We start from the raw sequence: 25,813 nt of genomic DNA, 5'->3' as shown, positions 1-25,813 counted from the left end.
GCCATATAAGCTCTCCTTTAAAAATACTTAACAATATTTAGTTTTGTTAAGCATTTTAATATAATTATAAATACAGGTGATCATCTACTTTTCCATAGCTCCCTCTCTACACTGACATTTTTAAAAAGGAGATGATCTAATTTTAATTTTAGAATAGGTGCTTGTAGAGCAAGCAGGTATTTTGAGGACTTATATTCATTTGCAAATTAGACCTGAAATAGGTAATTGAGTCAGTGGAAATATGTTTTTAATCCTTAGTGATTTACTGGGTTACTTTTATGGTGTATATTGTAAAAGAAAATAACATATATGTGATGGAATAATTATTTTCCCTTTTTCTGTTTTCAAAGCTTTATGGTACAAGATGGTTCTTCCTCCTCAGTTTGACAGATCAAAGAAGTACCCTTTGCTAATTCAAGTGTATGTAATATTTTGTGTAGTGTAAAAGCTATTTACTGAAAATATGTTGGATGAAACACACATTTATGAAATAGAATGAACCATTCTCCTTGGTAACAGTTCCTATTGGTGCTGTTTTTATATATTCCTCCAACTAATCAGAGTAAATAAAATATGGTTATTTAAAATAGATCGAGGAAGTTTTGAGATTTGAGATGGACTTGCCTGCATTTGCTGTGTTGAATTTCCTTGGGATGGCAAATTGCCGAATGTGTCAGAATACCTTTGAGATAAAGAGATTGCAGCCAAAAAAAAAAAATAGTGTAAATGATCTTAACATCTTATGTAATTGAGTTAGAAATGAAATAAAAGAATGGAATACATTTAGTGGAATCACACCCAAAATCAGTGCTGACCTACACACAATTTGCTTAAAACACCATGCATTTTTTTAGTATATCTTATGTCTGCTTTTAGCAAGTGGCAGGTGGCAGAAATGACGAAAAACCCACACATATTCCTTGAAATGCCAACCCTAGATGTATCCGTTTTGGGGAATAGGAGAGGCTGTGTCCCAAAACAACTTCCTTGTAGCAAACCTCTGGGAAAAGCCTGCTCTCCTTTTGATTTAGAGCCAGCAATAATGCTACTGATATCGAAATTTTTATCACATAATGGGACTGGGAACTGCTGAAATTCATGCTAAACTGTTGTGAGAAAATGTATTTTAATTTTTTTTAAAAATTCAGAAAATTTATTTATTTTTTTAAATTTTCCTTTAGGTATGGTGGTCCCTGCAGCCAGAGTGTAGATTCTGTATTTGCTGTTGATTGGATAACTTATCTTGCAAGTAACGAAGGGATAGTCATTGCCTTGGTAGATGGTCGGGGCACTGCTTTCCAGGGTGACAAGCTCCTGCATGCTGTGTATCGAAATCTGGGTGTATATGAAGTTGAGGACCAGCTCACAGCTGTCAGGTGAGCACCGTTTCCATAAGCTGTCCACACACAGGTCATTGTGTCACCAAGCTAGACCCTACAGAAACCCAGAACATGGTGGGTGTGGCCTGCCACAGAGCCATACTTTCTGTCATGCTGACCTTTTCCAATGACTTCATTCCTTTTTGGTCTGACTTACTGACTTGGTACAAAGTTATTATTACTTTTAAAGGGATTTTTTTGGTCAAATATTGGGAAAGTTGTTCATGGAAAGGAGCCAATAAAGGTGAAAAAATGCTTAGTAGAGCCAAGACATTACATCCAAACTTTTATTGATTACTGTGGTCCTCAGTTGAAAAACAAAACAAAAAAAATCACATAACTTAACTGACAGCCTTCAGTAAATCAAATATCTAAATGTGTCCAATTGTCAGTCCTCCCTCTTTAGAATCAATTGAGATTGTCGTTGACACTTCATGTTCTAGGAGCTGGAAGTTCACTTGTAATTCATCTTGCTGTTATTTCTCACTATGCCTTCATGAGAGTAGACACCGGTTTTCACTTGTCAGAAAACTTCAGTTTTCATAGAATAGATGTAACATTCTGAAAACATTTAGAAGGAAGGCAGATCTAATTTATTCTTCCCCAGCTATATTTCTAACCACAGTTAATGGAGCCATCGTCTTCTTAGAATCTAAAACAATGTTGTCCATAAAACTCTACTGCACTGAACACGGTATACAGGATTGCCTTGGACCTCTATTCCTATGGACTGAGGAGGTGAAACCGGTGAGTGAGAGTTTACCAGTATGAAAGTTTAGCTGATTGGTTGCACTGTAGGTATAGATGATTTTGCACACACAACAGCCAAAGACTGAACAATGATTCACAATCAATTTAAAAAAAAACTCAGTAGACTACCTCTTATACCTTTAGTGTTACTGATATTAGCAAAGTTGATCAATGTATACAGAAGAGATTTAATTTAACAGCTGGGGAACAGGTTCAGGCAGCACTTTATTTATTTATTGTATTTCTGACTCCAGTCAAAGTAGAAAAATTTAGATTCCTATGTAACTTATTTTAAGACTAGAAAGGCAGTCATGACTCATTTCTTCCGATGTCTCTTCCATTTAGTGAATAGTCATTTATGCACAGACAAAATGTGTTCAATTAGATTAGTCAATTTTAATAAAAGATAGTAAATTTGATGATTACATTGTTAAAACATTATCAAAATTTATAATTAAACCCTCACTTCTTGGAGGCTACATGATCTTCACTGATCCAGACATGATATTTTTACTATTAATTTATTTGGAAGAATCTTGTCCAATGAGGAAATGGGTTCAGAGGAATTCCACTGGGGCAACAGAGGAATTTTTTATTCTGCTTTGCTTTGTTGGTTTTTTGTTTTTTTGTTTTTATTTTTCAGTGTTAGAAGGCAACTCCAGGACCTAGTAAGTGTTAAGCAATCACTTACCTACTGAGCTAAATTCTCAGCTTAGTTTGTCCAAACTTTGATGTGCCCTGTCATGAGTATGAACACATTTGTTGGCCTTCAAGCTTTTATTCTTTGGGTGTTTGGCTAGAGGAACATCTTGGGTCTTTTCTGTTAATACTCAAACTATGCAAAACACCAAGGAAATATAAACCAAAGATTTTTCAAAAACTTAAAGCTAAAGAATTATAAATCGTGTCTTTATTTAAGTGCTTTCTAAAGTGGATAGAACTATAGAGTGGTTTGATTTGGCTTTGACTTAAAACAATCATATATATACAGCCTTTGGATTTCCTATCACAAATATAGTGCTCAACAAGAAATGAATCTTAATTTGCTCTTTTGAATGAAGTAAAAGTATAGAACTAAAGCCCAGATAAGGACCTTAACAGAAATTGTTATTTCTGGCCTTAAATCCTATCTTCTATTAATTTTTCAATAATACTAACTTGTCTTTGGTACTTGATTGCAAATTTAACAGAGGTAGTACCTGGTGGCCATTACTGTCCCTCAAACTATTTTTCTAGAATGGTATCTTGAGAAAGCTTTCCTGGTATAGGGCAAGCATACTGCCATCCATGTGCTCAGACACTTGACAATGCATGCCACGTGCCACCATATCACATTCTATACAAAGCAGTAAACCTTGCAGCCCTTGCTTTCTGTGCATTTACAATCTAAGGGGATTACTGTTAAATGTATTACTGTTAAATGGGATTTTTAGCAAGCCCTTCATCTAGCATAGATCATAGAGTAGCTACATGGCCCATTCAGGCGACACATGCAATAGTGCTGAGTCCCTGGGCTGGCCCTAGCTTTGTTTGAAATCTCTGATACATGAACATGTAAAAGAAACCTAAGATTTTAGTTCTTCGTGAAAGGAAAGGCTAACATCAGAAGAATAAGATGATCCTGAGAGTGATTCAACTCCTTATCTCCCAAAGCTGCCTTTTAGGAATCAGACAGTGACCACCTAACCTGAAGAAATGGGTTTGTAAGCCCTTGACTGTCACTCTCGAATCAACCCAGAAACAAAATTGTTTTCACTGACTCTCTTATGAAATTTTATACAGGTGAATTTTCTACATGTCAACAGAAAACCGTGTATGTGCACTTGAAACAGCAGTAAATACTAGTCAAGCCAAGCTAAGGGAAGCAAAGAAAGTGGAAAACGGAGGCAAATATCACCTCATAGCCTACCCGTGCATGAGAATGCCTGAGAGAAACACATGGTAGCGAGTTCACAAGCGCTGGGGGAAAGGGAATATGGTTTCTTCAGGCTTCTTGGAAAATGCCGAATTTCAGACAATCACAAATTTTCAGAGATGATAGGGTCAACGCCACTCACTTGGACTATATTCAGCATTGTATATAGTCCAAAAGTCTTAATTTTATGTGATTTAATAGTTGATGATGAAAATTTTTGAGAGAAAAAAAATATCACTCTTATAGCATCAAAAGAAAATTTCTTATACAGCATAATTGGTTAGTAGGATTCATAGTGCTCTTAGCCCAGAGTCATTTTTTTTTAAAGTGGGGAAAATATATAAAGTTCAGTTTAACCTCTAGTATTACAAAAAACACCTTATTCGTGAGTTACTTCATGGTGTTGATTAAACCATCTTATCAGTAGTTTCTGATAACTCACCATCCAGGAAGCTTTTCAGATTTCGAGGATGAAGTTTAGAGAGCCCTGTTGATCTCAAAAGGTTTGTATTATCTAGCTAACCTTTAACCTAGTCCTGCCACACTAAGTGTTAATGTTTCATCTTCATGTTAACAACTAAAAACTATCATTTCCTGCTAATGTGATCCTTCCAGAACAAACCTAGCCAGAGAGCGGATAAGAATTTCCTGTTCCTACGAATCACCTGTTATTTGCTTTATGGCTCAGATGCAAGGCAGCAGGATTGTTAGCGTCTGGGAAATCATAAAATTATAACCATGTTTATGGCTCAGAACTGTCTTCCAACACCAGTAGCAAAGACTATCTTTTAACAAGAAAGCGAACCTTTCTCATCTCCCATTTTGATTTGGAAGCGTGTGGGAGAATGGCCGAAGGGCCACGCTTTCTGCACATTTTGCTCGCTTTCCCTGGATCAGCTTCCACACAGGTAGCAATTTTCCATTCGCTACTCCGTTTCTTCCCTGTTCACTCAGTGTCCTTCAGAATTCGTGTCGGGTAAGCTGTGACTAACGGGGCCTCTTCCCATCTGTTTGTCCCGGGCATTTGCCCAACTCCTCAGTGCGTCAGAAACGTGCATGCTGAGTCGATGCAATGAGCGAAATGGTTGCTATAAAATCCCTTTAAGTGACTCTACAGAGCTGGCAAAAGGGCTCAGAGGGAGGGCACTAGCACAGTAAACCTAAGGACCTGGGTTCAGTTCCCAGAACAATAGAAGAAAAGAAGAAATTCCATTGTTCCACTAACAAAAAAGACACGTGTGTTCTCCTTCCGAAGAAATGAGAGAAATGTATACACAGAAAGCAGAGGCCACACCAGTGTGTTCTGGAGGCCCTTCCGTTTGCCTACTGTGGAGTTAGTTCTCCAGGGCCGGCTCACTCCTTCACACCTTCTTTCTTCCCTTGCTTCTGATCTCTATAAAGTTTTCTTGGAGCTCTAAACGCACTCTCCCAATGAGTTCCATTTTCTCTAGAATACGAGAGAAATGAGGTAAAAAAATGCACGGCAAACACTGCTTTGGAGGCTTCCCGGGAGATTTAAAGGTTGTTTTTCTTATAGTCTGTTATTCCTAAGGGGGGGAAATTTATTTTGAAAACGTTTTGGAAATGTGATGGAACCGAGCAAATCATTTCAACATTTTAAAAGGATACGTGTAGATGTAGTTAGTGGTTCATACCATAAGCAATTGGGATGGGGGGGGGCTACTGTATATGAACGGCAAGAATAGAGATTTTCCATTGAACAGTTCTTAAAATCAAAATGATGGTTATCTTTTTTTAATTTAACAACTTTATTTTAAAAAACAAAGATAAATGTACAGATTTTAAGCATTTTTGTATAAAAGTATATGAATACATTTTTGTCAATACTTGGTTTTTTTTTTAAGGTTTGATAGTATGTATTAAAATCTTATTAGTTACAATGTGAATAAAGTACATGTAAAACAGGATGTAACCTGGAAATAGTCAAAGGAGGGCATCCTCATAAAAGCAGGGAGATGGGCGATGGGATAGGGGGTTTATGGAGGGGAAACCAGGAAAGAGGATAATATTTAAAATGCAAATAAAATATATTCAAAAATTAAAAAATGATGATTATCAACAACTATGCAAATAAGGTGATACAAATTTAATAAAAATTGAATTGGTAATGAAACAGAAATTCCTTCCAAGACCCAAGGATTCGGAAATCAGGTACTAGTAGGGATGCCATTGTATTCCAAGGAGGCAATCTGGGGACAGGCTTTGATAACTCCCAAGAGTCAAACACTGGGCCTAAGGACACTGAGATCACTAAGGATGAAGAATGGTCCTTTCATCCTCTGAAGAAAACATGACAATATTATTTTAGTTATTTGTCAATGCAGCCTTATTATGCACATGTTTAAACAAAGAGATGAAGCGTTTCTATTAAATCCTCGGATTAAATATGCTTGTGTAAAGAAGTAAATGTCATGTGTACACAATTAAAATTCTAAAAATTTGTTTCTTTCACTTTAGAAAATTCATAGAAATGGGTTTCATTGATGAAGAAAGAATAGCCATATGGGGCTGGGTGAGTTGTTTCATACGTTCTCTGCCTGTTACTTAGTCCCGTAATACTCGTTTTCCAAAGTGTTTGCTGAGAAGGGTTTTCATGAAATGTCAGTGTTGCGACATAATCTAATCTGTCAATAGAAACAGTCAGTTTGAATAATATCAGCTTTGAAGTGGTGGTTTTAAGTGTTTGTTCCTTTTTTTCTGATTTAATTTCTTCTTTGTATAGCAAATGAATCCATAATTGACACATTTTTAACTTAATTTTTAATTCTAAATTATAGCATATTGAAATGAACTCTGCCCTTCGAAAGTTTGGTTGCCTCTCTGATTTTGGATTTAATATTCATTTTATCTTTTGTATTTTGTTTTCATAAAAATCTGAGCTAAGGGTTGACTTTTGGTATACAAATTGCTTAGTGTCTATCTAGACCAGTGTAATCCTAACAGAGCTGTTAGGCATTTTCATCTTTGGGAAAATTCAAAGTATCCCTGTAGGCCCAATGTGAACTGGTGCTAATTGGAAAGGAAGCAGTATTTGGCTCCCTAGTTCGGGTCATGGATTTGATGCTCCCTCATGTGTGAGGACTGATGCATTTATTAACAATAAACACAAAACTGAGCGGCAGAGGTTGTTGATTATGGGCAATGAAGTCATTGTAACTTTACAGAGATATTGGGAAGAGTTTAAGTTTGCCCATTATGAATTATGATAATCACCCTTTAAAAGAAGTCTTCCTGCTTCACTTTTTGGTCTAAATTTGTACATTTGCAAGTCAATATTCAGGCGGTTGTGCCTGGGTTGTTTTTCTTGGCTGTTTTCTGTGACAGAGGCCTGCATAAGACAGAGGGAATGAAACCCAGCATGGAAGGGAATCTGCAGAATCCAGCTCAGCTCTGAGCTCAGTGACCAGATGAAGGGCTCTTAGGAGTTTGGAGAAAGTTGTTATTTCAAGCCATTTGCTGCTTCTCAAAAACCATCAAATGTGAAATATCTAAGCAGGGTTGGATTCAAATGGGTAGAAGCAAGTGAAATATTTTTATAGGGCAATAATTCAGATAAGACCATTTAGACTATCCATGTTTGTGAAATTTCTAAAGTAGATCATTGACAGAGTTTCCTTTTAAGCAACTCACGCATAATCATTAACATTTTGCTTAGAGCAATGCTGTATTTCTTCTGTAGGCTCCGAGTAACCATAAACTAGAACTTTCCATTTCACTTACTGAACATGTTAACATGTTAACAGGTTAGGCATTAGTCTGGTTGAGGGTCTTCTGTGAGCTGACTTGAAAATCCCCTCATCATCCAGCAGTGCATTTATAGCAACCCAGGATCTTTCCATAAGAGATGCTTACCATAGCTGATTTTGTCAATGCCATCAGAAGAAATAGTGTTTTATTTTCTTTGCACTGTTGACTCTCTCATGGCCATGATCATGAAGCAGACTTGTAAGAGCACGTTTTAAGGAAGAAAGCAATGGGTGGCTTTGCAATGCATGCCACGTCTGAGTAGACCCCAAGTGGCTGGAGAAACAAGGTGTAAAAGCCATACTGCTATGCCCCCTGTATATTGGTTCTTCCAGTTTGGGACACTCCATTCTTATTAACCCATACATCTAGTCTCTGACATCCATTTCTTCATCATTGTAAAATATCATTATATCTCAACTAGGCCCTGTGTTAAGCAATTTATTTTATCTTATTTTTTTATGACACAGACTCATGCATCTTAGATTACCTTTTACTTACCAATATATCTGAAAATGACCTGGAACTTCTGGTCTTCCTGAATCTTCCTTCAAAGTGTTGGGATGACAAACATACACCAGTTTCCCAAATTTTGCATGATAGTTGAGTTCTACCTTGGTCTTCATTCATGCAAGGCAAGCGCTGTGTGTACAGAATCACATCCTCAGCACTCACTCTAGGTTCTTTATTAATAAAAGGGTGAACCAGTCTTAGATTTGACTTTTATATAGGAGAATAGTGTAGAAAAACAATGGTTTATTAAAAGTTATACTTGTGCACAACAGCAGGAAGAAATGTAGTTACTTGTGGCTGTGAGAGCTAGTAGAGACATCAGATATGAGTCAACATCTTTGATGGGCAATAATAGCTTAGTAAAGGGACATTCCAGAGTGTGCAGCCCACATTTATTCTAGTCTTGATAATGCAAAGGAGCATGTGTGAGTTGGTCAAAAGTATGACAAACTTTGAAAGGCTAAAGACTCTCGAGGAAAAAGTTTGGAGATATCTGGAGAAGTAAGATAGCAAGGTAATATTCGATAACAAGAAGTGGCTAGGCATGTGTAGCATTTTGTATTCTGTGCCTCTGTGATCGTCAGTCTGTGGGTCCTTTAAATGTGAGTGTGCCTCTGAGTGTGGCCTTCACCCATCAATACTCTGTAGGTCACTGGATCAAACTCTGGGGTTTCGAGCATGCTGTGGTTCCAGAATCGGGCCACCTGCAGGTCCTTTTCCTCTGAGTCTTATGTTTCAATTGTTTATCTGTCATCTTTCCTTCAAGACACAACTTCCATGGGCATCATTCATTCTTAGTTTACTCCAAACTAGCCTTATCATGGCCTTTACAATTCTTAATCATCTCTTAAGGCTGCGTTATCCACTGAGTCATCCAAATTAGAAAGCTTAAAGGAGTTGCTTCTTACCTCCGGCCTCTTTCTGAGTCGAGAATTCTGCTGATCAGTGATCTCTTTTTCCACTTCAAACTGTTAAATAGTTATTACTATCTTTGATGACATTATTTAATGTTGGTCTCTTCATGAGTCACTAAACCAGAACTTCTCAAATGTTAGAAGTATGTCTATCACCCCAAAAGCTTATTAAAATACAGCTTCCAGATCCTTACTACTACAGAGCCTGCTAAGGCTCAGAACTGGCATTTCTGATAAGATTCTAGATATTGCTGATGCTTTTGGTCTATGATCTTAGGTGGGTAGTTTCAAATTAAGTTTTTAAAAATTCTTTGATGTATATATATATTTTTTTCCAACACACACACACACATACTCAACATATTTTTTCAACAAAACATTCCATAATTAAATACAAAGATATAGTAAGACTAGGCACGAGCCTTTCTATCAAGGCTGGAAAAGGCAATCAAGAAGAAGTAAGAGAGTCCCAAGACTAAGCAAGAGTCAGAGACACCCCAACTCCCACTGTTAGGAGACCCACAAAAACACCAAGCTAACAAGCATGACATATGTGCAAAGGACCTAGCATAGATGCATGCACGCTTCATGACTGCCATGAAGCACTATTTTTAATGTGTTATTTTTTTACTTCCATATTCTTCAGGGTTCCATGGTGATCACATAATAAATAGCAAATATATCTCCTTGTGTCCAAGGCCCTCAGCAACCTTGTTTCTGCTGCCTTTTCAATCTTGTTTCTCCCAGATCTGATGAGTAGCCAAACTACAGTTGTTCTCTGCTGTTCCTATGATGACATAAACTTCCTAGCAACACTTCCATGGACTTCCTTTTTGCTCACTCTAACCCTTAAAATGAAAAACCACTTGTTCCTAAAGATCCATCCTAATGCAACAATCTTAGAGTGGCTTTAACTCTGTACTCTTCTTAAAGGAACAGGTATTTGTTTGCTTCTTAAAGGAACAGGCATTTTTTTGCTTCTTAAAGGAACAGGCATTTGCTTGTTTCTTCTACCAGTATTGAGGTTCTTCAAGAGAATGAGTATTATCTTTTTTCTTCTTTTGACAGCATTTTCCCTATAAGATGTTTAGCAAAATATGTAGTCATGTCAAGCATCTCTGATATTGTTTAAACTGAGTTTAATCAAGTACCTTTTTGTTCTCTCAAAATTTGTCTCACCTGTATCAAGAGAATTTCTTTTTTCAGGAAAATAGTCTAGGATCTAACAGTTTGGGAAATGGATGTTTATTTACAATTGCTCATTTTGGCCCCACAGAAGACTAAGAAAGAAACTTTAATCTTTTTTTGTTTAGTACAAAAGGTATTTTTATCCACAATTATTTATTCCTTCTTTTCCTACAACTACACATTAACAGTAGTTTTCATGGCTACATCTATGGGAAGAGCTGTTGACATTAATAATGCCACTGTCCTGGTGTCTTAGAAAGATAATGTCATAGGATATAAAGTAGTCTGAGAATAGAAAGCAAGGCTAAAATATTAAGATTAGGGACAAATTGCAAAGGTCTGTACTGCAGTTAGCTAGAGAAGCAGACATTTGGAAGAGCCTTTAGTCTTATAGTTCCCTTAAAGACTAGTAAGTCAGAACCTATTGGAAACTGGAAATATGAAGGGGGAAGAAGTTAAGAATTGATCATAACAGATTCTCAGCTCATCTGAGAATGCCAAATATTTCACATCAGAAAAAGTTATCTTTTTTTTGTGTAATATTAAGCATTTCTGTAGCCTGTTAAATAGGTCATTTTGGGATAACCCAAAAATACTGTCTACAATTGGTTTGTCAATAAGTTTCAAATTCAACATTTTCTTTCCAGATATAGATTTTTTTAAAGGAAGGGGCATTACTGGCACTACTTTTCATTATGTGGGTCAGATAACCAAAGATTTACAGCCCTCATTTTAATCAGTTGCAAAATATCTGTTATGTCTCCTTGATAGCTCTTAAGAAATGCCTGTTCATTATAACACTTCCTAATGGGAATGGTTTTGCCTTTGGGCCAGTTGCCAATACACAGAGACTTTTTTTAGGTTTTAACTCTAGAGAAAGGCTATTGGTATGTGGGACAGAAGGCCAGGAAGAGGTTTAAATGCTCAACACTGCTCAAGAAACCCTATAACATGTGCTGAAATCTTGAATGCAATGAAAAATTAAAGCAATTATTCTTACTGTTCAGGAACAGGGAGAGGTTTGCGTAAACTATTAGAAAAAGAAACTGCATTTGCAGGCTTTGCTTTGTTAGTGAAGACCTAGCCAGGTGGTGTTGAATAAGCATCAGTTCATTATTTAATCTTAGTTCCTTTCTCTTGCAGTGACTAATTATAAGCGATTTGAATTGCTATGTGAGAACGATGTAAATGTAGGAAGAATACACTTCTAATGAGGGACCATGCTAAACTAAATTATATCTGCCAAAAGAAGTTGCCCTGGTGTGGAAAGACAGGAAATGTCATGGGTTGCTAAGGCAGGCCTTCTGGGTTTGATCCCTACCTCCGGTTTTTATTGATTCTACAGCTACTGTGTGGGCTTCAGCTTCTCCTTTATAAAAATGCATCCACAACTTCTTTCCCTGGTCACTGTGGGAATTACAGGAGATAACAGTGGAATTATGTATTCAGTAAATATGTATTTTTATCCCTCCTGCATATCAGGCCATATTTTCAGTGTTGGGAATAGATCCATATGCAAAACAAACAAAACTCTCTACTCTCGAAAGTTGGAGAATCGTGGGAGAGAAAGATAAATAAGTACAATACAAAATGTTGAGAGATGGCAAGGGATATCCAAAAATGCAAAATAAAACAAGAAAGAAAGAAACGAAGCGGGAGCTAGGTGAAAGTGGATGGTGTGAAACTAGAAGGCTAGAGAGGCTGTCTGGTCTGGAAGTCAGTTAAGACTTGACGAAGAGACAGGAGCCCTAAGGCTAGCTGCTTTTGAAGAGGAGTTATCCAGGTGGAAAGTCACTGCATTTGCAAATGTCCTAAGGCCAGACCATGTTTCCACAGTTCAGAGAACAAGTGGGAGATAAAAGAGACCAAAGAGCACTGCATAGCAGGGGTAGGGGTGAAGGGCTGGATAGACAAGACACATGGTGTGGAACAACGTTCCTCAGCCATGAAAGTGTTGGCTAGTTATTGTTCCTGTGGGAAGGTGAAATGGCCCAATGTGCCTGAGTGTTTAAATAAGAGCATCCATGCCCTGTTTGGAAATTCTGTGCCCTTCTGGGAATGATTCTAAAGGCATCTTTCAACACAACGTAAGACACCTAAGTGCAGAGGACACCATTCTAGAATTCTCTTGGCCAATCTGCTCTGTGGACACTTTTCTTACAGCAACCTCCCACTCTGCCGAGGATCCCCACTCACGAGAGAGCAGAAAACGTCAGTGCGGGTTCTTTTCTACCCCTCTTCATTTCTACAATAGGAATAGATTTTCCACGATGCCTGGGGATTTAAAGTCGAACCTCAGGCTGTGCTGTGAGTGAAGAATGATTTTGCTATTACTAATTCCTAGACAGTATTTGAATTCTAACTGAAAACAGAAATATATCTATCTATCTATACCTATACCTATACCTATACCTATACCTATACCTATATCTATACCTATACTTAATCTATATCTAAACACAGTGCTTTAACCTAATCCCTGAGTTGGTATATATTAATGTGTAAGGTTTTGAACACAGATGTTCGAGAAGATTTTAATATGTACTAGGAATTACAATGTCATATTGTGTATGTTCTGCTCTGAAACATGAAAAACCAAGGGCACACCAAATGTTGTTTTTTTAGTAAATACTCCTTTTCCCATAACATCATGAACAACAAAGGTCTGAGGTTTATTCTGCTCTCATTTGAAATGAAATTAAAGAGGAAGGGAAACCTTGCCGTCCAGGAGCAGCTCTTGCTGTCCTACTAATTAAAGCAAATTATTTTCATAAGTGAATTTGAAACCAACCATATAGACAATTTCACTTACCCAAGTGATTTTTGAATCCAAATGTTCCTTCTGCTTTTAAAATCTATTTTCCCCTATTAAAACCTAGTTTAGTTCTTCTTCAAATGTAAGAAAAAGAGGCCACAGTATAATTGGAGCAGCCTATTTTATTCTGTGGTTTGCAGCCAAGGGCCCTCAATAAAATTCCCCAGAGATGGAAAAATAAAACCATAAACTACTCAGAGGATTCTTCCCTTAAGCACTAAGTGCAACAAAATTCTTAGCTAGGCTTCCTCCTCCTTGTATTTCCCTTTAACAATGGACCTATTTGAACCTCTCCGCTCCTCCTTCCAGTCTTTCTCTTCCTTGCTCTGCCCCCTTAAAGACAACTTTCCTACTTATGGGCTGCTGTGATAAGTGTCCCCCAACTGCCTATAGCCCACACAGCACACAACTCCAGCCATGCCATATTCATAAAAGAGGTAAAACTGTAGCTACAAAGTCTCCCTCGAAGGACTTTTGTGAATGGCAGAAAGCATCTTACATTTATGTTTTAGAAGCAACTCCTCCTTTCTGTGTATCTCTTTCAAGTACAGTTTTGTTTGGTTAGTTGGTTTTGTTTTGTTTTGTTTTGAACAAAGACCTAGTTAGATAGATTTAAAAGGAAAAAAAAAGAGTTTTGACTTTTTATAGAAACTTTGTAATTACATTTATCTCTCAAACATTACCTACTCTGTTTTCAGGGACTTTGCATTAATTGTTTTCTGATTTACCAGAGATAAAGTAACTATTGTAGTTTGCTACCGGTGTACCTGGTGGACATTTAACCTACTCTACAAGTGACCACAGCTCCCCCCAAGTATTATTGTGTGTAGACTGACTTTAAAAATACAGAAATGCTTCTGTGCACGTATCTGAGGCTGACCAATAACACTGTCTCTTCAGTCCTACGGAGGTTATGTTTCGTCCCTGGTCCTTGCATCTGGATCTGGTCTTTTCAAATGTGGCATAGCAGTGGCTCCAGTCTCCAGCTGGGAATATTACGGTATGGAAATATTTCATAAATGATGCCATGAAAACATTTAACACATAATACTCTATATTTGAGGTTGCTAAGAAAACAAACTGTGCAGCGAAGTTCACCCCAGTATTACTGGGGAAAATAGAATCTATAACTGATGTCGTTCATGTAACTCATTATTTACATGCTTTATCTTTCCGTGCTTAAAAAGAAAAAGGACTCTTTACAGATCCTATATATTTATTATTTCCCACAAACTTTGATCTCTTATTAAAAAAATATTAATGTCAGAGCCAACTCTGCTTTTGAAGGCATATAACTCCAACAATGGTTACCTTTAAGCATATATCTTGCAAAGTCAAGTCAGGGGCCAACGAATTCATTCTTATACTACACTGTGGAAATCACCTTTAGTCACAAATCAGAGAGAATATGCATATATATGCATATATATATATGTATGTGTACATGCAATCATCTTATATATAAATTGGGAGATATCCATTTCTGAGTGCCTGTTTTCATGATTAACCCCAATATAGAATGCCTATTTGAAACTAACACTAATAATTGTATATACATACATACATACATACATACATACACACACACACACACACACACACACACACACACACACACAAACACACACACACACACACACACACACACACACACACACATATATATAGCTATTTTCTCTTTTCCACTCTGGAGTCACAATGAGGCATCCATGCCTTACAGAGAATCTTTATTCAGAAAGCTACGTGACTGTGTGTTTGAGTATGTGTCTATGATGTTGAGGCAAGTGAATCTGGGAGACATGTCTTTCTACGATATGAAAGAAGACACTGGTGAAGAGACCAGAGGAGGTGGATTTCGCAGGGTTTTTTTTTTTTTTTTTTTTTAAATATAACGAGGCCGTTGCCATCTCCACATTCCCCCAAGGAGAGCGACTGAAAGAGCTTAGAGGCAGCTCGTGAAAGGCTTAGACTCACTCATGCTTCCATCGAGTTTCTGCACTGTTTCTGGAACCTCACCGAGGTGAGCTGCAGAAATGACACCTTCATTGAGACCAACCATGACATCAGGTAGAGGAGGAATGTACCTCAGAGTCTCCACACAGAAGAACAGGGGCACATTTACTAATGTAGGAGTTACATAAGATGGCGAGCCGACATTATAAAGTGGAAATAGCATATTTCTGTGCATTTTTGCAGCATCCATCTACTCGGAGAAATTCATGGGCCTCCCAACAAAGGACGATAATCTTGAACACTATAAAGTAAGCATTTCCCATTGTTTCTAGGTCACTCTTTTATTTCAAACGTGTTAAGTAATTTTAAAACAGTGATTCAGAGTTTGCAAATTCAGTTCTGGATCCCCAGGCAAAAATTATGATCTTTTGTTAACTGCAAAGCATCACTAGAAAGAAATTTTACTCTTTTGGGGATTCTATTCTTTCTCCAATCTCCGCTCCCTAACCTCCCTTTTCTCATCTCCCCTCCCCACCCCCAACGCCTACACAGCTTGAGCGGGTATCATTTATGCCCAAGGTCTCACTCGTATGTAACATATGACACATAAACTTTCAGTTTTTCAAACTAAGAATCAGATGGAAGTAATGCAAATGATGATGAAAATGTGTTGCTCTGACTCTTAAATATTTATCAACCAAAGCAATACATAATTTCAGTATTGGTGCGAAGACCATTGCACAATGATTTAGCTAGTTTTCTATTAGAACTTGCAGCAACTAAAATGTTAATTTTTCTCCTTTTCCAGAATTCAACTGTGATGGCAAGGGCAGAATATTTCAGAAATGTAGACTATCTTCTCATCCACGGAACAGCAGATGGTGAGGTTTAAGCAAGACTCTTACACATAAAAATACTGAGCCAGCATCACTTTGTTTAAGAAACATTAAGCATCCTCCTATGCCTGAGCTCAGGGTCAGTACCTAAGAGTCAGGGACATTTCCATATTTGAGCGTGATCACTCGCTGCTGACAATGTCAAATGCATGACTAGATAATCGCTGGTGTTCATTTCCAGGCAGTACATTGTCACTCGAGGATTTCTGGTATGTGGCAGCACTTTAACTCTCTTTCTCTTTCTCTCTCTTGCTCTCTCTTTGTTGCAGATAATGTGCACTTTCAGAACTCAGCACAGATTGCTAAAGCTTTGGTTAATGCACAAGTGGATTTCCAGGCGATGGTACATGATCCTGTTTTACTCCAGTTTATAGCCTTTGCCTACCAAGCTAAAGGAAAGGGTTCTTGTGTATGTGTGTGCATGTGTATGTGTGTGTATACCTACAGACATAGCTAGAGAATAGAAAGAACAGAGCATTAGTAAATAAATCTTGGACCTTTTCAGAAGCACCTCAAGGGCCGAAGGTAAGTCACACCACATATGGCCTTCATATAGAATAAGATAATTTACAAGATTAATCATCCCAGATATCTAATGGATCTGCAGTCCTGGGTGCATACATTTAGGCATATGTTCAGAGTTCCTACAGAACTTGGGAGTCTCAGAGCAGCTAACAGTTTCTGTCTATCCAGAAAGAAACAATTGTTGAGTGTCCCTAGAATCTCAGTGACCCGCTACGTGCCTGCAGGCCCGTTCGTGCAGAGTGAGAGAACTGAGAATTGGTTCCTCTGTGTGTGCTCAGTGTGCAGCACATGTGTTCCACGTAGCAAGAAGAATGTGAAATAAGATGAGAGGGGCAGGAAGACCAACAATGGGGGCAGTCATTGGTAGCCACCTTCTCCCCGAAGCAGCAAATACATTTTCTTCTCTCCATTGATTGCATAGAACAGAACTCCAGGAAGGGAGTCTCTCATCTTTAAGAAGTTTGGATTTTTAAAATGCAATTTACACGAAGTGAGATGAGACCTTTTTATTTATTGTTTGTGCCCTTGGTTTATTCTGACTTCCTAAAAGGAATTCAGCTCAGTGAATTTATAGCATTACATCATGACCCTTGTCAAACTTAGGCAATGAAGACAGTAATCTTACTGGAATCTCACCAACAATTAAATTTAAAGTTATGTTATCCCCCCTCTTTTTTCACTTACAATAATGTTTTAAAGTCCTATAAAACATAGTTATGGTTATATGTGATATATTATATGATAGGTTTTTCTGAAACAGAAAATTAGAGTTGCAGGCCGAAAACCTCATGGGATTTCTGAGCTACCTGGTCCTAGGGAAAATTGAATAAAATGTTTTTACTTTTCAAATGAAAAACCCAAGTGCCCGAGAACTGAAGTAACAGACCTAATGCACCAGTTCTGGGACCTAAGGCTCCTGATTCTAATCCCTAGGTTCCTGACCATTAGAACAGCTCATCCTTTAGAATCTAAAACCTACAGTTAAGGAATACAAAGCATTATGGGATGGTTAGAAGAACTCTACTTTTTCCACTCCAAATGTTCACATGCAAACACTTTTATTCAAGGGTTCTTAAAGCAATCTTCCCAAAACATTAGGAAACTTACTTTGATTTTAGAGCACAAGAGAGCCAACTCTGGGTGGGTTTTTCATCTCTAGGAATATAACATGTTTTTTTTTCCCTTTGTGTTTCAGTGGTATTCTGACCAGAACCATGGCATATCATCTGGGGGCTCCCAGAACCACTTATATACCCACATGACCCACTTCCTCAAGCAATGCTTTTCTTTATCAGACTGAACCAATGCAAGTATTAGTGTGTAGGACAGTCTAAAGGCTTCATATGGATGACTTGGACCATGAATATTGTAAAGGCCACAAAAAATTTAGGAGGACTCAGAAGTTTAGGCTTAGTATTGTTAACATTTTCCTATGCTCTGTGGAAGAAGAGAAAAGGGAATCCATGTGTTTTGCTTTGGACGTAATGTTTTATCACCTGTTCGTTGGGAGGGACATAAAGTCAGATGCTCAAGGGGTTATAGTATGTTATATGTATGCACTAATTTCAGTCTCCATGTCATACTGTGAAAAATGCTCCAAATAAAAAGACATGCATAATCTATGGTCATAGAGGGGTAGAAGTTGGATACAGTTTTGGGTTTCTGTAATGAGAACCCCAAGTACTGGGGCTAATAGCAGAGCATACAGAAAGTCACAGTTGGGATCATGCAATGAATCAAGTCTGAGATGTCTGCAATTTCTGCTGTACTTTCAAAAAATGTTTATGTAACTTTAATCCCAAAGATCTCTTCAGCACTTCCAAATGTGTTGGATGAGGATAAAGCCAGACTTTTGAATTCGAGTTCCTTTTAAGAAATATATTAAATCTGGAAGTGATTACTTTGAATCTCTGTAGAATTACTAATAAACTCTGCATCGGACTCCTAAATTATTAAATTAAACAAAAAATAAAATGAACAACAATCAAAGCAATGGTGGAAATTTTGTATCTGTGATGTCTCCCTGGAGTTTTAGAATCTAAAGTTCATTTTAAAGAATAAAAAGCTATAATGTCCACCATTGATTAGAAACATTGTGCAGTTTGCCAACTTTGTCATTTCCACAGAAGATTTTAAGGCCACACCAGAACACCAGAAGATACACAGGAACGACTTTGGAATGATCCAACATAATATCTAGAAGGTATATTTCCCAGCAGTGAATTTTCCTGTGTTCTCTCTCTTCTCTCCAAACCCAATTCTTTCTTTCTGATTATAAGGTACCGTGTCTAAAAGACTCCTCTTGTTTCTACATCTGGAAGAACCAATAGAAGAAAAGAATAGATTGTTGTCTGGTCCATAGATCCCAGCATTTTTTAGATTTTTTTTTCAGATACTTCTCAACCACAAATCCTTTCTACTACCCTGTTTTGAAGCATGCTTCTCACTCCGGCCACATAGTCTCTACTCCGACAGTGACAGAGCTGCTGAGAAATAAGGAATCTGGAAGCCATCTCTCAGTTCACTAAGTGGCGATGTCATGAGCCACAGAGAATGCTGCTCCCTTAATTTCAGTTAGGTATTTCCTACTAGTACTCTATCTAAGAATTACAAACAATATGACTACCTTGTTACATCAACAAACTTCACACTTCTGTGGGTTTGGCCAAGCCATTTCTATATTAATAGACACAAAGTGACCTTGAGCCTCAGACCTTTGCTTTTGTCCTCACGGGACTGCCAAAAGAAAAATCTATTCAGGCTGTTTTCCTACTTTGAAATCCCCAGGGGTTCTCCCAATGTACAAATGAATCTTTAAACTCAACGGCCTGACACATGGAGCCTTGGACAATCTTTGTAATAAATCTTTTTTCTAAGTCTTTCTTTAGTCACCAGCGTCCATAAGATCTGAATTTCTTCCAATATAGCATATTCCTCCACATCTCTACACACCGTGGAAGTCTACTGTAGTCATTAACCATTTGCTCTTATCTTAATTTAAATCAATAAATATTAAATGTAATTAAAATATACCACTTTAACCATACTAGTACAGTGGAGTAGTAGTCCACATAGGCTAGTTGCATCACCACAGAAAGCAGTAGTGAACAACCATATCCTAGAGTGATCTCCATGGCCCGAGTCCTACAGCATACTAACGGAGAAAGCTCATCAACAGTTTATGTGCACACCTCTCTACTTAAGGGAGATTGAGGTTTTCTACATTGCCTTTAATGGAGCCAGGCTGGAGCCCCTGGATAGAAACATCTAAGTCCTCCTCTTTAGGGCTTTACTATGTATGTTCATTCATTAACAGGTTCATTCAACAAACATTTGTTGAATCTGGCTGTATACCAGACATTGCGATACATGAAGAAGGGAAAGGCAGTGATTTGACTAGAAATTTAGACATTCTTTAGTGTTTACATTTTGTTCTGCTTTACAAGATTCTTCTTTGGGCTTGGTAGAAGAGAATGGCAGTAGAGGACTAAAAGGAGCGGGGGCTGTTTTAGGTTAAAAACACCAATTTAAATGGATGCCTCTAGAACATTGTATCTCTTTTCTTTAAAAACTAGCATATTAATATTTCTACTTTTCTACATTTTACTGGGTGTTTTGGAGAGGGAAGTCCTAAGGGTACAAGCTGCATATACAAAGTATGCAACTATCACAACCAAGAGATTTTCCCTGTGGTACTAGCCACAGAACTACTTAGATAACTTTCAAAGTTTTAAATGATAATCTAATATTTCTTAGGGAGAGTGAGGAATCAGAAGCAAGCACATGAGAAATTTGGTCAAACTTAACAGAAATAAGGAACTTCTACTGACATTTTAATTTTATTTTTATATATCTACCTCAGATTACAAAGTGTGTTATTTATTTCCTTCAGGGAACATTTACTGACTCCCTGTGTTGGCATGGTGTGTGTCCTTCAGGGGTTATAAGGATGAGTGTAAGTGACAATTTCTCCATTTGTAGGCTGTTTCAGGAAAGGCGACTTAACGAATTTGATTTTCCCAACATTTAAGCATTTTTTCAGAAGCTGACAGATCTTTATGCAAATGTTGTTGCCAAGCTGTTTGTAATGGTGAAATTATACTTTGACAGTAACTCTTTAAAATATATTAAACCCAGCTAAGGTTTTTTTGGAAATGTTGCCAATTAAGTGACTTTAATGAGCTTCTTGATGGTAACGTAATTAAAATTCAGATGTTCTAATTGTTAAAAAAAATTAGTTCTGGGAAAGTAAAATAAGCAAATGTAAAATGAATTAGGACTAATTTAAACGGTGATTATCTGGTCTTCTTAGAAGAGTCTACCAAAACAATGCTTCCGATTATGCTGTTTGTTAGAGAGAAAGGAGGCACCTAACAGAGATTTCAAATTGAATCAATAAAGCAGATATTCTGAGTTGATCCAATAAGGCAGGCTGAAAGAGTGTGAGTGTAGTAAATCCTTCCCAGTCTGAGAAAGCTCTTTTGCTACACTTCCTCAGCATAATGGGCAGGTACCTTCACAATTTGAGTGCAATAGTTTTTAATTCAGGGGGAAATTGGGAACTGGACCTCACCAGGGAGAAAATGATTTGGCTTGCAGAAAAAGCCCCTGGTGACCATCTGCTCAAGTCACTGGCATGCAATTCCAGCATGCTGGTTGCAAACACTTTTTTTGACACACAGGTAATGTCTTTGGTAAGGTGAAGCCATATGATTTTATTTCATTCGCCTCTAATTAATACTGAGTTATTAAGTACTTTCTTTAAGAACCCGCTATTACACCCTATGTTTTAACAAATATTTGCTGCAATCGCATGGCTCCTTTGCTCCGCGGTTATGGAAAGTCTGTGTTCTGTGAATGGGAGAGACACATTCAGGCCAAGGTCTCAGCAATGGCCGGACAGACCAGCTTCCTTCTTGGATAATTACTGTTCATTGACCCGTTAAGACAGAATCATCTGTGCCAGTCATTAATTGCTGGAAACAGGAATGTCTCTCACTGCACTAAAAAGTAAACTTTGGAAATGTATGTCTTAATGAAACACATAATAGAGCTTAAAGCTGATCAGTATGTTTTCTTTAAAAAAAAAAATCCACTCAAACAGGATTTAGATTGATATTGAACAAACAATCTTTTCAAGTAGCTTCTGAATGTGTTATAAATATCATATATCATACTCACAATAAGTAACTTTTCCAACATAAATTGATAAGAAGCGAGTATTAAAACAGTGTATGAAAAACTATTAAAGAACTAAGGCATTTTAAAAAAGAAATTATGATGGAATACTGATTTATCATTACACAGAAAACATTACTGCTCTCTTATTTGCTTTAGAAAATTAAAGCAATGTTCTGCATTAACTCATTAATTTTCATACCTCCTCTGTTTTCTTTGAAATAGACAAAATTTCCTATAAAATATGTGTTTCCTGGTCCACAAAGCTGATTGTAAGCTTAAAATATTTACTATTTGTAGAACTAATGGTGTCTACCTCATAAGAAGAAGTGTTTTGTAGATGTTTATTTAATACATAAAAACACCTTTCATTGTTTAAAAAATGAACTGTTAAGAAATTAATTGAGTCTGATGTCAAGAATATTTTTGTCACCTCAGTGAATGTAATATGGGTTAGAATCCTTACTCATTTGTACAGACCTCTCCAACTACTTCTAGGACAATGGTCTTTTAGGAATGACTAGTATCAAGGCTATAAGTCTCCAAGAAGGCTCAACTGCCTTGGTACTTATCCTGAATGACTGACTGATTTACTCTTACACCTTCACAACTATCTGTCTGAAAAGTCTCGTGTTTGGTTCCTCCTTTGAGGTCTGATGTTTGATAATCACCTTTGAGGAACACAAACTCAGAGCAATATGCAGGTGAAGACCTTATATGCGCTTCTGCTATGACCTATGACACACTATCGAGGCCCACTTTGATCTCCGTTGTGGTTTTATTCCTCAACCATATTCATTTTTTCTGCTTTAGAACCCAGGACATGTCTTATTCACTTACCCTTTGGTTGTTTCCTTATCTAGGTCTCGGCTAAGATATCGCTACCTTTGAGAGAACGTCTCTGTCCACAGAATTTAATGTTGCTTTTGCCAGTCAGAGCCTATCAGCCACATGACACACTTTTGCTTTCTTTGCTATTGCACATAGAGATATCAGAAATTATCTTGTGTGTATGTGTGTGTGTTGTGTTATTTTTTTTCCTTTCCAATAACTCAATCTTCATCTGTTAATCTCTCTACCTTCAGTATCAAGACTGTACCTAACATGAAGGAGGAAAAGCTCAATGAATTCTTGCTGAATGATTATCCACATCTGTGGCTAAGGGTACCCATGAAATTAGAATGTCTTTTGTAGGACCTTCCCAGAGGACAAAGTTTAAGCTTCCTGGGACCTAGCATGTTGCAGAACTTTGCTGGAACCCTCAAAGAAGAGTAAATAAGAAAATTTCTGAGACATATGTGGCCCAGAGCAGAACAGGGTTAAGGAGGGGGTGATTCTTATTCAGAGATAAAAAAGGACATCAGCCTTCTAAACAAAAATAATTTGGATTAGAAAATGGAAGCAGCCTACTACATTGTCCCAACTTAGATACTGTTGCTTCTTGATGAATCACCAAAGGGACAGCACATACTGAGGATACTCGGCACAAAGTGTTCAGACTCTAAGACATCAGATAACTATCTGAAGTCCTACTGGGGAACCTGACAGCTATAATTTAAAAATACTACTCTTCTCCAGTTTCTCCTCGGGATGTAGAAATCTTTACCTTTTAACTAAGTTCATAGTTCAAGTACTAAAGTCTCAGTTTACATTACAAAACATTTTGCCCATGCCTTCCTGTCTTGGCCCTTTGGTAGAGTTCAAGTTCAATTCCTAAAAATTTTATTGGTTCTCTCTTTTAAATTCTGATGATAGTGTGACGTCATGGGAAGCAACTCAGTGGAATGTGTCTTCAGAGCTGTACATTGTGGATTATATTTTTTGCCATTGGTGATTCAACAGGAGTTAACTGGACTTTCTGAGATCCCACTGAAGCACATAAGGATAACCTGTCCTGCACATTGTCAGAGTCCAAATAACTGTGCTCCAGGTCCTTTGTTTCAGGTAGATCTCTCTTCCTGCGGCTCAGCTATTCCCTCTCTCTCTATACCATAAGGGCAGATTCATGACTTTCAAATTGACTGCGATGTTAATGGGTCTCACTAATGCCTTATTTTTGGGATGTACTGGGAAATGCTTCATATGCCCATCAAAGATCCCCAAAGAATATTAATGTGGAAATAGTTCCCCCAACTTAGGCAACATTGAGAGAAAAATATTTTCAATGGGTTGTGCTCACACACCATCACCACCATCACTGTCGCTGTCGTCATCATCATCATCATTGTCATTATCATCAGCAGCGTCAGCATCACATCCATACCTTCCTTGGTGAAACGTATTTAAATGCTAGTTGAGATTTTATTGGATCAACTCTTAGACAACTTGGCATAAATTTTCCTGTTGAAGTAATCTTTGAAGGCATGTAGGTAATCAGAATGAGTGAAGTTACCCAGTGACCAAGGATGGTCAGTCACAGTGAGGGCCCTGCAAAGTAAGGGTGGGAGGCGGTGAGCTAGTGGGAGCATCTAATGGCAGGAGAACCGCTGTCTCTCACAGATGCTGCACAAAAATAAGGGTCTTGTTTTCTCGGACCTTCCCAGTTTCAAAGAGAAACCAGAAGGGTGAGTTTTAAACAACACACAGGTATCTGTTTCTATGTTAATGATAGCTTGCTTTATTTCTACTGTTAACTATAGCTGAAGCTCTATGCCCATCAGTCTGATATATGACTGTAGATCTGAAGTCAATATATATGTATTTGTGATTTTAAAAATGTAAAATTATATATATAATATAATTATATATGCATATATATATATATTTGAACCCAATAATTAAATTATACGTAATGGACTCATCATCTATGGAGCCATACACTCCTAACTCGTCATATATTGTCATGTGAATGTCTGTGTCTCTTGTTAGACATTGTAGAAATGCTTGGCTCTACAGATTACTTGTTACTGTCATTAGTCACATACATGAAGGAGCTTGAGAAGGAAAGGGGCAGAAGTCACACCGGTGCAGTGATTATGCATGGAGTTACCCACAAACATATAAAATTAAGAGAATATAGTGTTTAAACAAGTCCAGAGTTTGTGGTAAGCTCTTTTTTATCAGCCATTATTAGAATTTAAGTACTGTCAATGGAGTTTCTATTAAGTGGTTGCTCAGTTAACATAGACAGGTTGATCTTAAAATGAAATTTTACTCAGCTCTGTAATGTAATGACCACTGCAGGGTCTATAGCTTGTTTCTGGGTACAGCAAAAATGTGTGTGTAAACAGGCAAAGCTTTCCCCTATGTAAATCCCACTCATGCCTAGATATAAAATGATACCAACTTTCCAATCTTCCTGCCACCTCTTCTCCATCCTATAGTTTCTTTCCTGATGTCTTCTAAAAAAAAATGTCACTTCTGTACCACAAACATACCCAGGCCTGTTCTCCTGCCAACTTCTACTCTGCAGCCATGGAAACAGGTGCAGGAAGGGCTGGGAAACACTTTCATGATATCAGTTAAGAATGGACCCCAAATTGCATTGGGGTATATCATGCCAACCACACTCTGGACAAAGAACAGGCTCCGGGCAGAAAGAAGACTGAATGTATAAAGTTCTTCAGATTACATGTTTAGAAAGACAAAGATAAAACTTCACAAGAGTTCCAGAAAATGTCTTCAGGGTCAGGTCTGACTCCTTTGCTACTTAGCAGTTTTTAATTTTTATTTTAACAAAAGCCATGTGTAGCTACAGATTGCCAAAGTACCTCCAACATTTATTATTTGCTTTTACAAGTTATACTATCAAGAACCTTAATTCATTATTTACATTATCTTTTTAACTAAAAAATTCAAGTCCTAAGAGAAACACAGTGTGAATTTCTATAAGATCCTTGATGTATTTAGATACCTTTGTGTGTGGATTACTTTTAAAACAATTGTGAATTTATCAAATTTTATGATGTATAACAAATATTCTAAATAAAAACAATTTTCACATCAGTTTTGTATCATAGTCTCCAAAAACATATAAAGTCATGGAAATCATAAAAGTATGGTGATTAAGTATAACATCAGTC

The 25,813-nt window shown here is 37.4% G+C and overlaps 1 protein-coding gene across 1 annotated transcript in view; it reads left to right on the top strand.

The window, feature by feature from the left end:
• FAP (fibroblast activation protein alpha) overlaps positions 1-18,421 on the top strand; it is a 66,113-nt gene extending 47,692 nt beyond the window's left edge. The window contains exons 19-26 of the mRNA XM_080928183.1: positions 351-420; positions 1,182-1,376; positions 6,523-6,577; positions 14,140-14,239; positions 15,436-15,500; positions 16,001-16,073; positions 16,358-16,431; positions 17,809-18,421. Coding sequence (XP_080784309.1) covers positions 351-420; positions 1,182-1,376; positions 6,523-6,577; positions 14,140-14,239; positions 15,436-15,500; positions 16,001-16,073; positions 16,358-16,431; positions 17,809-17,913 — 737 coding nt within the window. The 3' untranslated portion in view covers positions 17,914-18,421. The remainder of the gene's footprint in view (positions 1-350; positions 421-1,181; positions 1,377-6,522; positions 6,578-14,139; positions 14,240-15,435; positions 15,501-16,000; positions 16,074-16,357; positions 16,432-17,808) is intronic.
• Positions 18,422-25,813: the final 7,392 nt, after the last annotated feature.

The sequence above is a fragment of the Micromys minutus genome (assembly GCF_963924665.1).
Source record: "Micromys minutus genome assembly, chromosome: 13".
In the NCBI taxonomy this organism is placed as follows: domain Eukaryota; kingdom Metazoa; phylum Chordata; class Mammalia; order Rodentia; family Muridae; genus Micromys; species Micromys minutus.
This window is presented reverse-complemented; position numbering and strand designations above follow the sequence as displayed.